Source organism: Eulemur rufifrons, chromosome 17, assembly GCF_041146395.1.
Source record: "Eulemur rufifrons isolate Redbay chromosome 17, OSU_ERuf_1, whole genome shotgun sequence".
NCBI classification, from domain to species: Eukaryota; Metazoa; Chordata; class Mammalia; order Primates; family Lemuridae; genus Eulemur; species Eulemur rufifrons.
This window is the reverse complement of record NC_090999.1, coordinates 7378872-7395410: the sequence shown is the minus strand read 5'-3', so window position 1 is coordinate 7395410 and position 16539 is coordinate 7378872. Positions and strand designations below refer to the sequence as shown.

The window sequence follows — 16539 nt, the reverse complement described above, 5'->3', positions numbered from 1 at the left end:
GGTCTTAGATTTAAGTCTTTAATCCCTTTTGATTTGATTATTGTATGTGGCAAAAGGTAAGGATCTAGTTTCACTCTTCTGCATATGAATATCCAGTTTTCCCAGCACCACTTACTGATGAGACGGTCCTTTCTCCACTGTATTTTCTTGGCACCTTTGTCAAAGATAAGTTTACTATAGATGTGTGGATTTATTTGACTCTCTATTCTGTTCCATTGGTCTATGTGTCTGTTTTTATGCCAGTACTATGCTATGCTGTTTTGGTTACTACAACTCTGCAGTATAATTTAAGTCAGATAATGTAATTCCTCCAGTTTTCTTCTTTTTGCTCAGGATGGCTTTGGTTATTCTTGGTCTTTTGTGGGTCCATATAAATTTTAGTATTATTTTTTCTATTTTTATGAAGAATATCATTGATATTTTGATGAGGGACTGCATTGAATCTGTAGATTGCTTTGGGTAATATGGACATTTTAAACAATATTGATTCTTTCAATCCATGAGCATGGAATATATTTCCATTTATTGTGTCCAATTTCTTTCACCAATGTTTTATAGTTTTCACTATAGAGATCTTTCACTTCTTTGGTTAAGTTCATTCCTAGGTATTAGATTTTATTTATAGCTATTACAAATGGGATTCCTTTCTTGGTTTCTTTTTCATATTATTTATCATTGGCAGATAGAAGTGCTACTGATTTTTGTATATCGATTTTGTATCCTCTAACTTTACAGAATTTGTTTATCAGTTCTAAAAGCGTTTCTGTGGAGTCTTTAGGTTTCTTTACATACAAGATCATATCATGTGAAAACAAGGATAATTTGACTTCTTCTTTTCCAATTTGAATGCCCTTTATTTCTTCCTCATGTCTGATTGCTGTTGCTAGAACTTCTAATAGTATGTTGAATAACGGTGAAAGTGGGCATCCTTGTCTTATTCAACATCTTAGAGGAAAGGCTTTCAGTTTTTCCCCATTCAGTATGATACTTGTCATATATGGCTTTTATCATGTTGAGGTATATTCCTTCTACACCCATTTATTGAGAGTTTTTATCATGAAGGGATGTTGTCTAACTTTATCAAGTGCTTTTTCATCATCAATTGAAATGATCATATGGTTTTTGTCCTTCATTCTGTTGATATGATATATCACATTGATTGATTTGCATATGTTGAACCATCCTTGCATCCCTGGGATGAATTCCACTTGATCATGATGAGTAATCTTTTTAATGTGTTGTTGAATTCGATTTGCTAGTATTTTGTAGTGGATTTTTGTATCTATGTTCACTAGAGATATTGGCCTATACTGTTCTTTTTTTGTTGTGTCTTTGTCTGGTTTTGGTATCAGGGTGATGCAGGCCTTGTAGAATGAGTTTGGGCGTATCCCCTCCGCCTCGATTTTTTGGAATAGTTTAAGTCAGATTGGTATTAGTTCTTCTTTGAACGCTTGGTAGAATTCAGTGGTGAAGCCATCAGGTCGCGGGCTTTTCTTTGATGGGAGACTTTTTATTACTGCTTCTCTCTCATTACTCATTATTGTTTTATTCAGGTTTTTTATTTCTTCCTGGTTCAATCTTGGTAGGTTGCATATGTCTCAGAATTTATCCATTTCTTCTAGGTTTTCCAATTTATTGCAGCCTTTTCTTTGAAAGAGAGTTGAGTGCCTAGGCAAGAGGGAGGTGGGGTCAAGGGAAAGTAACTAATCCGGTGTGGTGCCTCTTTCTTGTGCAGGTTTCAGCACAGCCAGTCCCGCAGGAGCCCAGCAGGAAAGACTACGAGACCTACCAGCCGTTTCAGAATTCCACGAGAAATTACGACGAGTCCTTCTTCGAGGACCAGGTCCACCACCGCCCTCCCGCCAGCGAGTACGCCATGCACCTGGGACTCAAGTCCACCGGCAACTATGTCGACTTCTACTCAGCTGCCCGTCCCTACAGTGAACTGAACTATGAAACGAGCCACTACCCCGCCTCCCCCGACTCCTGGGTGTGAGGAGCCGGCGGCACCAGGCGCTCCGGGGACAGTGCATGTGCATGCCTACCACGAGACATTTCTTTTTTCTTTTTTCTCCTGCAAATTTAGTTTGTTAAAGCCTGTTCCGTAGGAAGGCTGTGATAACCAGTAAGGAAATATTAAGAGCTATTTTAGAAAGCTAAATGAATCGAAAGGTAACTTGGAAATCAATAGAAAGCTAAAGTGATCCTAAATATGACAGTGTGCAACACCTTTCTAGTTTGAGCTGTAGAGGATAAAAAAGTGCTTTATACCGAATGTGGCTGAAGGAAGGAGAGAGCAGGCGGCCGGGTGGTGAGGCGGGAGGGTCATTGTTAAGCACAAGACACAGAATAGTTTACACACTTTATGGGGGACGGCTTCTCACGCTTTGTTTACTCTTCATCCGTTGTGACTCTAGGCTTCAAGTTGCATTGGGGTTCCTCTGTACAGCAAGATGTTTCTTGCCTTTTGTTAATGCATTGTTGTAAAGTATTTGATGTACATTACAGATTAAAGAAGAAAAGCGCGTTGTGTATATTACACCAATGCCGCCGTGTTTCCTCATCTATGGTTCTAAATATTGCTTCGATTTCAAACTTTTGAAAGATGTATGGATTTCCAGCTTTTCTTTTCTTTCCTTTCTCCCAGTATGTTTTAACAAAAAACAAAAAACAAAAAAAGGAAAAAAAGGAATATTTAGCAGTATTGTTCGTTCTGATATGTGAATTTGTTTGTGGCAACTAAACAAGGCATTCAGCAGTTTCTGACAATTAACATACATCATTCCACACTCCTGTCAACAAAGTGCTTTTTCACTGCCTAAAATTTTAGATGTAGATATTTGAAATAGATTTTTTCATTTATACCAGTTTTCTTTATGATGATACAGTGTTAAAAGAAAATAAATTACAATTGATCTGTCATCCATATTTGCTAAGAATGTCTATTTCCAAGGACCTATCTGACAAAATACACATTCTTGCTCGTGTGTCTGTGCGTGTGTGGGCGTGTGTATGTCCATGTATGTACAAAAATGACCTGTGTGAGACTTTATTTTGATAGGAGTTACTTCATTTGCTGTTCACCTTGTACAAGCTTTGTTTTTGGTTTTTAGTATAAATGTACATCAGTTTGTTCCTTTCATACTGTATCTACTCTTCCGACCATCTAGTGACTCAGGATATTAGGCCAGTTGAAGTGAAGTTATAGGATTTTCACATATTCACACGTTCTTGGATATCAACTCTTCCTATGGTCCATTTCCTTCCACATTTTACACCTTCAGAACACGATAAACCATGGCCAACTCAATAATTTCACTTTGGGGCCAATTACTTGAAGTATCCACAGAAAATGTAAACTGCTCGCCTTACTCTCCCCAAACTTTTTTGTTCGTGTGGCAGGGAGCAGTAGACAATTATGGGTTAGATTATTAAAACTGAACTTGAAGCTAATGTTAGAATAGTGGTTCACAGAGCTAAGAAATAAGGCTAACCATTTAAAAGAACATGGGCTGTGGGTAAATTAGCTTTGCTCTTTAGATGCAAGTGACTGAGGCCAATAGGTGCCTAGTAAATGTTAACTGTTCTTGGAAAAAATAAAAACAAATAACAAAAGAAATTGGCTGCATCGTCCTTTAAAACTTGCTCCCCTTCACTCTACATAGTTTAATTCAGCTTAAAGTCTAAGATCCATGGTTCTTTCTCCAAATTTAATAATAATCAAATGATACTTGATTCATGCATATTTTTGGAAATGAAAAGTTAATTTCCAGAACAGAGCAGGAGACAGAAATTTACATATGACTTTTCCTACAAATTACATACAAGTTGGACCTTGTTGCACTGTTTACTATAGGACTCCACATTTCTGGGTTCCCTTATAGGGACGTCCCAGCCCCTCTAGAGAGAGATAAATATGGAGCATGAAGGACAGTGTTTCCACTTCATCTGCATCGTAGAATGAAATAGTAAAGTTCATCAAGGCAGAGAGTGTGGTATAAACATGACTTACCTATAACCTCATAGCTGGCTTAACCTTTCCAAAAGGAAACAACAAGACTTGTTGGAGTTACACAGGGATATTAATGCACGTGCTAAGAAAGTCCTCCTGGCAGAAACCACTTTCTTTATGATTTCGAGTCTCAATGCATGCCCTATATTTGTGACTCTTCAAGGCCAAGGATGTCTCTGCTGCCCATGATTCTTTGAGAGCACATTGTGCCAAGCTGTGATGAGCTAATTCAGCCAGGAGCCTCTGGCATTAGAGGTAAAGGTAGGATAATGAAAATTAAAAGTGTTCATAGTTATTCAAGCCAGTCCTTTTTTCTCTTCCATATACATACACAATAGATGTAGGCAGAAAGACACAGAGCTAGACGATGGTAGACAGATGATAGTCGGATGATAGATGGATGGATGATAGGTAGGTAGATAAGTAGATAGGTGGGGTTTTACCTGAACTGTGAACTAGCCTAAAGGCCCACAGGCTCCCTGGCAAAGAAGGTTGGTCACATTTGTTATTCATAACATGGGAGTGACAAGAAACCTTTGTTTTTGCTTTCATTGTACTGAAGTGACCAAGGGAGGCCCCCTCTCCCGACTGGCTGCCTCACATCTACAAGGGCCTCCAGACCCCAACTGTCCCACTGAGATGGCAATGGTGTTTTTCAGAAGAAAAGGAAAAAAAAAAACCTAGGAAATTTCTTTTTCTATTCAATCCTTGTGGTAGACAATAAATGCAACCAATGCACTTAATAGGATGTAAAATGCAGATATTAAATATTGTGTATGAAAAAACAGACCCTTTCTTTTCACTTGAGACTGTTGATCACCAGGAACTGATTAGGAACATGTAAACTATATCATTATGAATAACATTAACATTTTAAAATATCTTTTAATACTGATTGGATTTTGTTACCACACACTAATGCTTCTATCCTCATTAACAATCATGGGTTAGACAATAAAATGCCAGGTTTATAAGAACTAGTGTGACATGAGATGTTCCATCATTCTTGGATCTTACCTAAGTACAGTTTAACCAGTGGTGACCTATTTCATATTGATAGGGCTCACGCATCATGAAAAGCTGCTGCTAAAAAAGAGTATTTAAATTCAGTAGAGGAAAAAGAAAACCCACAACCTCATTGCATTTGGTCTGTCTTGTTTCTCTGACTTCGGCTTTTCTTTAGTGTGACGCTGTCCCACTCTGTCCCTGGGAAGTGAGGTTTGGCTGTGAAGACGCAGCATTCTCACTCACACGGGAACGGGGAAACGAACACAATTCATGTCTGGGAACACATGGTTTACAAAAGCTTCCCTCCAGGCTACCAAGGTCTCTCATCACCCAAGTAGGAAACCGGACTCCTCAGCTCACCTCCAGGCAGAATATTGGGTCCCACATAAGAATCTGCATTTGCACAAGTTCCCCACGTGATTCACAGGAACACTAAAGTTTGACAACTGTGATCCAGAAAATGCATAAGGGTCTGAGCTAGAAAAATGACAGATTAGACTAACAAAACTAATGTGAAATATTGTAGGTATGAAATTAGTGGCACTTGGCGTGGTGAAGAGTGGAGACACCTAAAGATCCCTCTGAGATGTGAGCCTGGCTGACTGGGTCCAGCGGGGGAAAGCCCCTTTGTGAGAAGGAAGAGGACCCTTTCCAGCAAGGAAAATCCACTCTGTTTGGACATGGGAAGTTGCCCCACTGGTGGTAAATCCGGGGAGAGTGATGCAGCGGGCAGCTGGAAACGCAGCTGGGACTCTGTACTAGAGATGCAGAATTGGGCATTGTCTTTTTGGGGTTGAGAGTTGGAAATGGGCGTGGATAGAGCATCCATGAGGACGCAGGGAGAAGAGGGTCCTGGGATGGCCAAGGCCCGTGGGGAGGCAACGTGATGCAGACAGGGAGACTGGGCAGAGAGCGAAGTGGGGTGGGAGGGGAGTGAGACCAGTGTCCTGTTGTCCAAGCCAGGGGAGGAGACAGTGTCCCTTGAGGATTGGAGATAGCACTGGTGGGCACAGGGGACAACAAGGAGGAAGATGGCTAAGAACAAACCTTTGCACATGGTAGTGCACAGACCACGGAGGACCTTTGAGAGCAGTTCCAGTAGCAGGTGAGGGTGAGTGAATAGAGGCAGGAGACAGAAGCCACGAGAAGGTTGACAATGGGATAGAAATTGAGATGACACCCTGGCCTGAGACAAGCACAGGTGGAATGAAGAACTCTTTGAGGTCAGCTGAATGAACCTGTAAACCAGGTGGAACGTGGCCCACGCTGGTGCAAATGGTTTAAAACAACCCTTATATTTTACAGCATTTTATTGCTTTCATAGTGTTTTAACATTTGTTCACCTTGTCCTGCTCACTCGCTCACACAGTGAGTTCCTGATATAATCAGACCCGTTTTTATGTCAAGGGGAATAAGATGCAGTGGCATCATGTAGCCAGCAAATTGTGATGCTGAATGTAAAATTGGGGCTTTTTGGCTCAAGAGATGATTAAGAGGCCAAGCACAGAGGCCATAGGAGAGAAAAGTCTGATTCCCCAGGATCCACCCTGTACTCAGCACCATGACATACGTATAGGGCAACGTGGAACAAGTCTAATCCTTAGCTCAGTGAGGGTGGCGTCTGTCTACTCCTGTCACCACGCATCCTGCACAGCCAGTGCCTGCCACTGTTGCCATTGATCCTCTTTCAGACTCTCATCCTTATACCCATCATGCCCAATTTACCCTCATTTCTCAGATGCCAAATCTACCCAAAGCCTGGCCCTTGAGGGAGCCAGCACTGTGTTTTTGTTCTGGATATTCCTGGCTGGAGAGTGTCATGCCATGGCCACAGTCTCCCTTCCTCACATGTTCAGTGGAGAAGCCAGCTGTCCGTTTCCCAGTGGCTGTAAGGATTCTTCATGCTCTCATAATTGAGAGCAGACAGCCATGACACAGTCACACAGTGAAGTCACGGAGCAGGGGAGAGTGGGATTACACCCAAATCTCTGGCCATGTCAAGACTGCATTTGAACACCTGAGCTAACCTGTCATCAATGGAAAAATTATTACAATACCACTGACTATTTTTATATACAACTAACTCTTAATTATCAAAGACAGAGTTGAAAAATCCCAAAAATGTTTGAACTAGACTCATTCTGATTTTCCATTACTCTGTGACAAACCACTCCAAAAGTTGTGATTTAAAAAAAGAAAAAAGAGAGAGAAGCACTTACTTTGTTCAAAAATTTGCAGTCTCAACGGGGCTCCATGGGGACAGCGCAGCTCTGCTCCACTAAGAATCGGCTGGGGCGGCGCTGAGGCTGAAAGCTGGAACCACTTAAAGGCTCTATCACTTAACAGTTGGCACTTGCACTGTGGAGACTCAAGCAGCTGGGACAGGGACAGCTGCAGCTCCTCATGCGTCCTCTGAGTTCTCTCCACTCGGTGTCTCCGACAGGGATGCTTCAGGGTAGCCCAACTTCTTATGTAGCATCTCAAAGCCCCAAAAATCTATGTCCCGAGACAAAGAGCCAGGCACAACACTCAGGAAGCACTCCATTAATCAACACAGTTCCAAAATATTGCTCAGTTTCAGGGGGCAGGGGTGGGAAAGAGTGTGCACCTCTTGATGAGGGGGTGGCCAGATTCTGAAAGAGCGTGTGAGACTGGACATACTGCAGTGGCATTTTGGATACAATCTCCCACAAAACTGATAATGTTTTGCAGCAATAGATTCAGCTTCTTTCAAATTTTTAGCCAATATTTCTTAATGGCAAAACCGATAGAGTATAGTAAACTATAAGAAATGAAAAACAAATGATGTACTTAACAGAAATGGGAGAAAAAGCCATGTCCTTATGTCAGAAGAAAAGGTTTGGGGTCTTAGGTTTTTATTTCCCTCCAGCTGAAGGAGAAGGAAGCAGGTAGCAACGCTTGTTCCTGGCAGCCGTCCTACCGCCATGAGGGGGCCCAGGGAGGCCAAAGCCGAAGATGGCGGAACAGGAGATGGAAAGAACCTGGTCCCTTCTGAGAGCACTCGAACAGCCCCAAACCCTCAGAGTTTCCACAACAGACAAAGGTGAAGTACTCACGCCCACATCCTGAAGACTCTCCTGCCCTCTCCTTGGAAGTAACAGAAGACTAGACTGATGGCAGCAATCTCAAGGTAAAACTGAATTAAATATTCTTTTTATCATAATAGGAACATGCTTTTCTGAAAATTCAGCAAAATAGAATTATAAAAATATAACCCCAATGCCAATTTTGGTAAGTGGAAATGTGTTCCATAGATACTTGCTATGGTCATCATTCTAATATATCTTATCCTTTTAACAACCAGTAGTAAAATATGCTATGGACTAATAATTAAAGGGTCTGAAATATATTATTGCCTCAATATGCTATCAATAGTAAGAATAATTTTAGCTTCTTATGCGATTAGGTTCCCCGTGTGTTCACAATCAGTAGCCAATGAGAACAATCATTTAAAGATGATCAAAGCATTAAAACAACTAAGGAGCAACACCAGCTGGTATATTAAGTAATGATACAGTTTTCTTCTGGGAATACATAGTTTCAGAAAGAGAATGTCTCCAAATTAAGTTTCCCTTTAGCATTTCCTTTTCTGCTAATAGTCACCACCTGAATTACCAATACAATCTAATTGCCCTCTCTGTTTCCACAACTCCCAGCCCCACACCTTCTGAGGTGAGCTCATTGCCACTGGTCCCTGGGCCCTGTTGAAAATAAAGAGCATTAATAGCAAATGAAACATCGCTCCAGCTGAGTGGCTCTAGCTTCCACTTGTCAGACACCCAGCAACGCGTGTTATAATGGATCCGCCAACGGCTGCTTCACTGTCCAGGCACATTTATGAGCTACATTAGAGTATTCCAACCAGATTTGCTGTTCACCCAAGACCCAGGATTCTTTCTGAAGGGCAGCTTTACTTACTTTGCCAAGAATTTTTAAAACTTAAGAAAATAAAAACCATTGGTAAAGACAGAAGTGATGCCAGAGTGTGCTAATGGCATGGAGACAGGCTGTCCCTAGGAGATGGCTGTGCAAACTGTGTTATTAAATAGACATGAGGACAAGGTCAACTGTTTTAAAATGCTTCTATTTTGTTTTAGACTGCTCCAGAGATTTCTAAAAAGTGAGAAAGGAGATTGGCAGTCCCTTGTAGGTACAAGTTCAAAGTCACTACGGTACTGTACTTATAGTAGGTATAGTGAGTGATTTATTTATGCAGTTGACTTTGACCCTAGCAAATATTTGAGAGAACTGACTAAGTGGTAAAGAAATCAGATTTTTAAAAATAATTTTAGAGAAATATGGCAAGAAACCTTCCTACCTTGTTAATATGAAAGCATAGCTAGTATTTCACTGAATTTAAGTGAAACAATAAAAAAAATTAGTATGTCCCTTGCAATATTTGGAACATATGTACACTAAAATATTTTTCAGTGTTCATCTGAATTTCAAATTTATCTAGGTATCCTGTATTTGTCGGGCAACCCTAGTTTAATCTACATTTCTGCCATTATGTTTCTAAAGAGTACTGCTTTACAGAAAAAGCAAAAATAGATTTAAGAAGACATTACTTTCCCATTGGGGTTAGGTGATATCTCATTGTGGTTTTGACTTGCATTTCCCTGATGATTAGTAACATTGAGCATGTTTTCATATTTTTACTGGCCATTAGTCTATCTTCATTTGAAATGCTTCTGTTCATGTCTTTTGCCCACCTTTTAGTGGAGAGTTGATTTTTTTTTCTTGCTGATTTGCTTAAGTTCTTTGTAGATTCTGGTTATGAGCCCTTTATCAGATGTATAGCATGCAAATATTTTCTTCCATTCTGTAGGTTATTTGCTGTGTTGATTGTTTCCTTGGCTGTGCAGAAGCTTTTTAATTAATCAAGCCAATCTCAATTATCTTAGATGTGTCAAAAAATATAATGGTGAAAATATGGAGCTAGGACTCAGAAGCCCTTTTTGGACAAGTTCATTACTGTCTGGGTCTCTCTTTCCATATTAGTAAATTGGGGGTATTATCTGTTCTGCTTCCATTTTGGAGTTTTTGTGAAACTTAACACATTAGGATTAAAAACAGTGGTGTCTGGTGAATGTTTAATAACTGATTTCCCTCCCCCCAAAAAATCCTAATTTTATAGCATTTGCCAGTTTCTGTGGTGTAAGTTCACACACCATGACGAATTTCAACCTGCCAATATGATGTCACTGAACGCAAAGTTAGAAGTAGTGCTGGATAGTAACCAGTACATTATTTCCAGGATGCAGATAAAGTAGTCATAATTAACTCAGGAGAATAAATAATAATATAATGTAGTAAAATAAGTAGATTGTGATGTATTTTGAACATTTATTACCATTACTTTCAGTGTAATTAATTTAATTATAAGTTCATGTCATTTAATACTTAATAATGACTATATTTAACAACCAGCATGCAAAGTTCCTGAAAATTTAACAATCACCTCTTGTGAGCAAATACAGGCCACCTCTAGCACACCACCACTGACCACAAATGTATGTTTCAGTTTGGTTTGGTTGTGGTGGTGGTAAGAACACTTAACATGCGATCCACCCTCTTATACTGTTAAGTGTACAATACAGTATTCTTAACTGTAGGCACAGTGTTGTTTTGTTTGTTTTGTTTTTCTTTACAGGCACAATGTTGTGCAGCAGGTCTCTAGAGCTTATTCATCTTACTTAACTAAAAGATTATGCCCGTTGATTTGCCACTCCCCATTTCCTCCTCCCTCCAGCCCCTGGAAACCACCATTCTACTCTCTGATTCTATGAGTTTAACTATTTTAGATTCTTCATATATGTGGACTCATACAGTGTTTGTCCTCCTATGACTGGCTTATTTCTCTTAGCACGGTATTCTCAAGGTTCACCCAAGTTATGTGATATTGCAAGATTTCCTTCTTTTTTAAGACTCAATAATATTTTTGTATGTATATACCACATTTTCTTTATCCATTCATCTTTCAATGGACAATTAGGGTGTTTCCACATCTTGGCTATTGTGAATAATGCTGCAATGAATATTGCAATGCTAATATCTCTTCAAGATCCCATTTCAATTCTTTTAGACAAATACTCAGAAGATGGATGCCTGGATCATATGGTAGTTCCATCCTTAATCTTTTGAGGAATCTCCATACTGTTTTCCATAACAGTGGCACCATTTTGCTTTCCCACCAACAGTGCACAAGGGTTCTCTTTTCTCCACATCCTGGCCAACACTTGTTAACCTTCATCTTTTTGATAATAGTCATCCTAACATGTGTGAGTGATATCTCATTGTAGTTTTGATTTGCATTTCCCTGATGATTAGTGACATAGACCATATTTTCATGTACCTGTTGGGCATTTACATGTTTTCTTGAGTGAAATGTCTATTTAAGTCTTTAGCCCTTTTTTAAATCAGAGTATGAGTTTTTTGTTCTGGGGTTTGTTTTGTTTTGTTTTTGCTATTTAGTTGTAGGAGTTCCTTATATATTTTGGAAATTAACCCTTTATCTGATATAGTGTTTGCAAATATTTTTTCCCCTTGTGTAGGTTGTCTTTGCACTCTGTTGATTGTTTTCCACTTGTCTATTTTTGCTTTTGTTGTCTGTGCTTTTAGTGTCCTATCCATGAAATCATTGCCAAGGCCAATGTCATCAAGCTTTTTCCCCCTGTTTTCTTGTAGGACTTTTACAGTTGCAGATCTTATAGTTAAGTCTATAAGCCATGTTGAGTTGATTTTTCTGAACGATGTGAGATAAGGAGAGGTGAGCTTAGAGGGACACGTATCGTAAGTTCTTGGAGTAGAGAACAGAACAGCCACAAGACTGCAGGGAATGTGGGGGAAGGAGTGAGGGGAGGCCTCCAAGTGGAAGCATCTTAGGAGGAGTTGGGGACAGGTGATGTGTAGAAGAGTGATTTATAAAGGGGAGGGCAATTCAGCCACCCTCCTCTATGTCTCCCTGACGAGCCCAGCCAGCAGTTGGAACAAGGATGGTAAACCTGGAGCCCCCATTTCTGCTGGACTCTGTAAGCCTCAGATTGCCACACAAGGGAAAAGCAGCCATGAAAATGACAGATACTGAACTTCTTGTTTTAGAAAAATAAAGACACAGGACACTGTTTGCACCTTGGGGATGCTGAGGCAATTGTTCCCATTACCCAGTGATAATGTTACCCAGTGACTTGTGGCTGCTCAAGACACAGCAAATTCATTACCCTGGCGTTTGAGAGTCCTATTGCTGCTGCAACAAATTACTACATTAACGGCTTAAAATAACAGAAACTTGTTATTTTACAGTTCTGGAGGTCAGAAGTCCATGATAGCATGGTAGGCTCTGTGGCAGTGCTCCTTTTGGGGGCTTTAAGAATGAATCTGTTCCCTTGCCTTTTCCAGCTTCTACACAACATCTGAGTTCCTTGGCTCTGTCTTCAAAGCCAGAAGCTTCATTCAAACTCTTCCTCTCCTCTCCTGTCCTCCCTCCCCCTCCCATCTCTCTTTGTCTCCTGCCTACTTCCGTCTTCCCTTTATAAGGACCCTTCTGATTACATTGGGCCCACCCAGATAATCCCAGATAATCTCCCCATCTCGAGCTCTTTGACTTAATCACACCTGCAGAGTCTCATTTGCTATACAAGATAACATCCACAGGCTCTGGGGATTGGGCCATGGACATCTTTGGGGGACCATTATTCTATCTAGCACACTGGCTTTTGCTATAGCATCATCATCAGAGTCCGTGCAAAAAATATCTTAACATAGCTTCTTGCTATATCTAACTTCCTAGAACAAGGCCCTCAAATAATCTGGCTGATATTAAATTCTTCTCAGTAACTAGAATTACAATTATAATGGAGTCCCTCATGTTTTCAAGTCCCATTCTTAGAAGTAGGCTGATTTGAAACCCTATCTGCCAATTGCATAGGTGGATAAAAGTTTCCAGCACAGATGGAAACTAAAGTATAAATGGCTTGAAGGGGACCCCTGAAGACGGGGCTTCTCTAAGGGAAGAGGTCCAGAAGCTGTCAGTGCAGCACCCAGCTGATAACGCACCTGTTCACGCAGCCCCGCTCTCTGCATTGACTCATGATTCCAAGGCTTGGCTGTGCCTCGTGGCCCTGTCATCTAAAGTCTAAACACCACCGTGAAAGGCAATCCTAACTTTCAGAGAGAGAAACACGTCAACAGAGAAGGGCATGTACTTCGCTCACTCAGCACAAGTGTGAAAGGGACTGGTAAGGGCTGAACTGTGTCCCTCACAAACTCATACGTTGAAGTCCTAACCCCAGGACTTATAAAGAGGGAATTAAGTTAAAATGTGGTCATTAGCGTGGGCCCTAATCCAGTAGGGCCGGAGTTCTTACAAGAAGAGGAAATTTGGACACATGCAGAGCCAGAGGGAAGCCCATGTGAGGACACAGTGAGGAGACGGCCATCTGCAAGCCAAAAAGAGAAGGCTCAGAATGAAATCAACCCTGACAGCACCTTGATCTTGGACTTCTGGCCTCCAGAACCGTGAGAAAATAAATTTCTGTTGTTTAAGCCACCCAGTCTGTAGTACTGTGTGGTACCCTCGTAGAGAAAGACAGAATTCAAAAGGTGGCACCACTGAATTCAACCAAGCTATGGAAAATTGTTCCGTTGACTATGCCACCAGGCATCCCGTCTCAGTCGTGATAGGACATTGGCCATGAGAACTATATTTAGTAGCACTGGTGACCGTGCACAGCCTGAGGCCATGACACTTTGTCAAATGTCACACATTCCTGACTCAGCTGTGTCTCTGCTGAAAAAACAGGCCAAGGTGGGTCGCTGATGTTCTCCACCCCCAGCCAGGGCTGCCCCCAGGTGGTTGCTGAGCCTGTGGCGTCCCTGTCCTGTCCCTTCCCTTTCAGCTCTGCCTTCGGGCAAATCCTTTCTTTAGGTCTCAACCCTTATCAGGGGTGCTGCCTTTTCTGGGGACACCACAAGCCTGTGAAAGTTCTTCCCAGTCCCATTTGGAGAAGCAAAAATCAGCAGTATGAGAACTGTGATAAAGAATGTAATTTTTAAAAAGTGATAATAAAGTTCACTTTGTGTACTGGGTTGAATAGTTTCCCCCCAAAATTCATGTCCATCTAGATGCTCAGAATGTGACCTTATTAGGAGGTAGATCTCTCCAGACGTGATCAGCATAAGAGAGGTCACAGTGGATTAGGCTGGGCCCTAAATCCAAAGAGAATGTCGTCTAAAGAGACAGGCAAGACAGACACAGAGGAGAGGGCTGTGTGCAGATGGAGGCAGAGACAGGAGCAACGTATCCATAAGCCAAGAGCGCCAAGGGTTGCTGGCAAGCGCCAGGAGCTAGGAGGAGGTGTGCTCTGTGTACCTCAGAGGCTCCGGAAGGAACCAACCCAGCTGGACATCGTGATTTCAGATTCCAGCCTCCAGAACTGTGAGAGAATAAATGTATGTTGCTTTAAGGTTCCCGGTTTGTGTTCATTTGTTATAGCAGCCCTAGGAAATGAACACACTTTGTTTAGATAAGATTATATCTAATCGAGATAGAGCCTGACCTCATTCCTGATCTTTCACTGCTCATTTCCCTCAGGTCCCACCCTCTGAGCAGGGGAATCAGGCCCTGAGCTTGTCTCCGCCCTGGCGCTGGTGGGAAATTCAAGCCCCCGGGAGAGGAAGTTTTCCCAAGCCCCCGCCTCCTACCGCTCAGCTGCTCACTATAAAGGCTCAGACCCATTTCCTCGCCTCTGCCCCAGCCAACCCCGGGGCTGCTCGCAGCCACCCAGCCCTACCCGGGAGTCCCTCCTGTGAGTAATAAAACTGTCTCTCTAACTCTCTTGTGCATGGGGAGTCATCTACCTCAATTCCCGAACCAAAATTTGGGTAGGGGTCCCTCCTGCTTCTGCAGGGCACCTGGCCAGTCTAACAGAGGGGAGAGGCTGCTCTGGGAAGAAAACCAGCACTGAATGACTGGCGTCTACGGAAACCAACAGGATCTTGAAGCTCTTCCTCCTGCACCTCGGCCACCGACCTTCAGTTCCCGGCCACCGCAGACCACCTGCCTCCCTGGAGTTCACGGGAAGCCTCTCCAGAGGTCATTGAGACCAGCTGACATCAGAAAGGCCAGAGCAGTGACTTTAATCTTGTTCAGTGATGGCACCATAGCTTTGGTGTTACTTCACTTTAGCCTTCACCCAGTTTTTAGCAGGTTTCAACTTAATTAGCAAGCAGATAGTGGCAGAAATATAACAGAAAAGAAAGAAAAACTCCTTTGAATCTCCATTGTGGCTAACTAAGCATGTCTCAGCATTTCTGTTTGTGTTCAGACTTTTGCCTGCCTTGGCCTGCCCCTTCCCGGGCCAGATGCTAAAGTCAGTCTGAAGACATCTGAGGTATTCATAATTGATTAGGCTTTTGCCGCCTGGGACCAGAACTAAAGAAGACACAGCTGTGGTTTTAAAGGTACAGTCCCTAAGCTGAAAGCTTCCAAAAATAACAAGTAGACTTTTCAGGTCAATGTGTGTTTGATGTATCGAAGTCGGCTGCCCTGGGCTCTAAGAAGTGGTAGATAATAAGAAAAAGTAGTGCTCGTCCTGGCTCCGTAGCTCCGTGCATGGAAGAAAGGAAAAGCAGTTGCCAGTCTGGGGCTTCACGTTAAACAATAACACTAGAACTACAAGGATATGAGAATGTCTTTCTCGAGGTGGCATCTGTCACAATTCTTTTGTTACATTTGACTGAAACCCTGAACCAGACTGCAGGAAGCAAACTGGAATTAACTGACACATGTAAATGAAAAGTCTAGAAATCATTAAGCTTCAGGCACGGCTGGATTCAGGGGCCAAAGTCATCACGGGCTTGTTCTCTCCGGCTCTCAACTCTTGTCTCCAGCTGTCTTGGTTTTAATCTCCGCGTTCGGATGTAGTAAGATCTCCGGGAAGTATATCATCTCAGCCTTAAACCCATTAAGCAAGAACGACTCCAAGAAGCCTCGGCAGAAGTCTCAGGGTATCTCATTAGTTGTTATGGGGTCACATGCTCACCCCTGAATGAGTTGTTAGAGATGGAAGAATGGAAAGTTCTGATGACACAAACATTTTTTAAAAACTATCACGTACCAAACACTATTCTAGGGCTTTGCTGTACATTTCTTAAATTGATTTTTTTAAACAATTTCTGAGAGATATATTTGATCTTTCTGATCTTACAGCCAAGGAAAGAGAGGCTCAGAGAGGTTAAGTAAGTTGTCTCAGGCCACGTGTGATGTGGTGGGATTTGGAGAGGGATGCTGGACTCTGGACTCAGACACTTGAGTTAAGGGGCCCTCAGGCCACCTAGTCCACAGCAGAATGAAGTCCACAGCATCCCTGGCAGATTCACCCAGGTGTCCACAGTTTTCCAGAGATGCAGGCCAAATTATCAGCCCAATCTAGTACTTAAAATAAATAGCAAGAAAGTTGCCTCTTACAGTGAACTTGCGTGTATATACCTGTTAGTTC

The 16539-nt window shown here is 41.9% G+C and overlaps 1 protein-coding gene across 8 annotated transcripts in view; it reads left to right on the top strand.

The window, feature by feature from the left end:
* Positions 1-3619, top strand: part of CTNND2 (catenin delta 2) — an 826820-nt gene extending 823201 nt beyond the window's left edge. For 3 of the 8 annotated variants that reach the window (XM_069491984.1, XM_069491978.1, XM_069491981.1), the window contains one exon: positions 1736-3619. In XM_069491984.1, coding sequence (XP_069348085.1) covers positions 1736-1996 — 261 coding nt within the window. In that variant the 3' untranslated portion in view covers positions 1997-3619. The remainder of the gene's footprint in view (positions 1-1735) is intronic. The other 5 variants (XM_069491977.1, XM_069491982.1, XM_069491980.1 and 2 more) reach the window with 2 other exon arrangements.
* The last annotated feature ends 12920 nt before the right edge of the window (positions 3620-16539 follow it).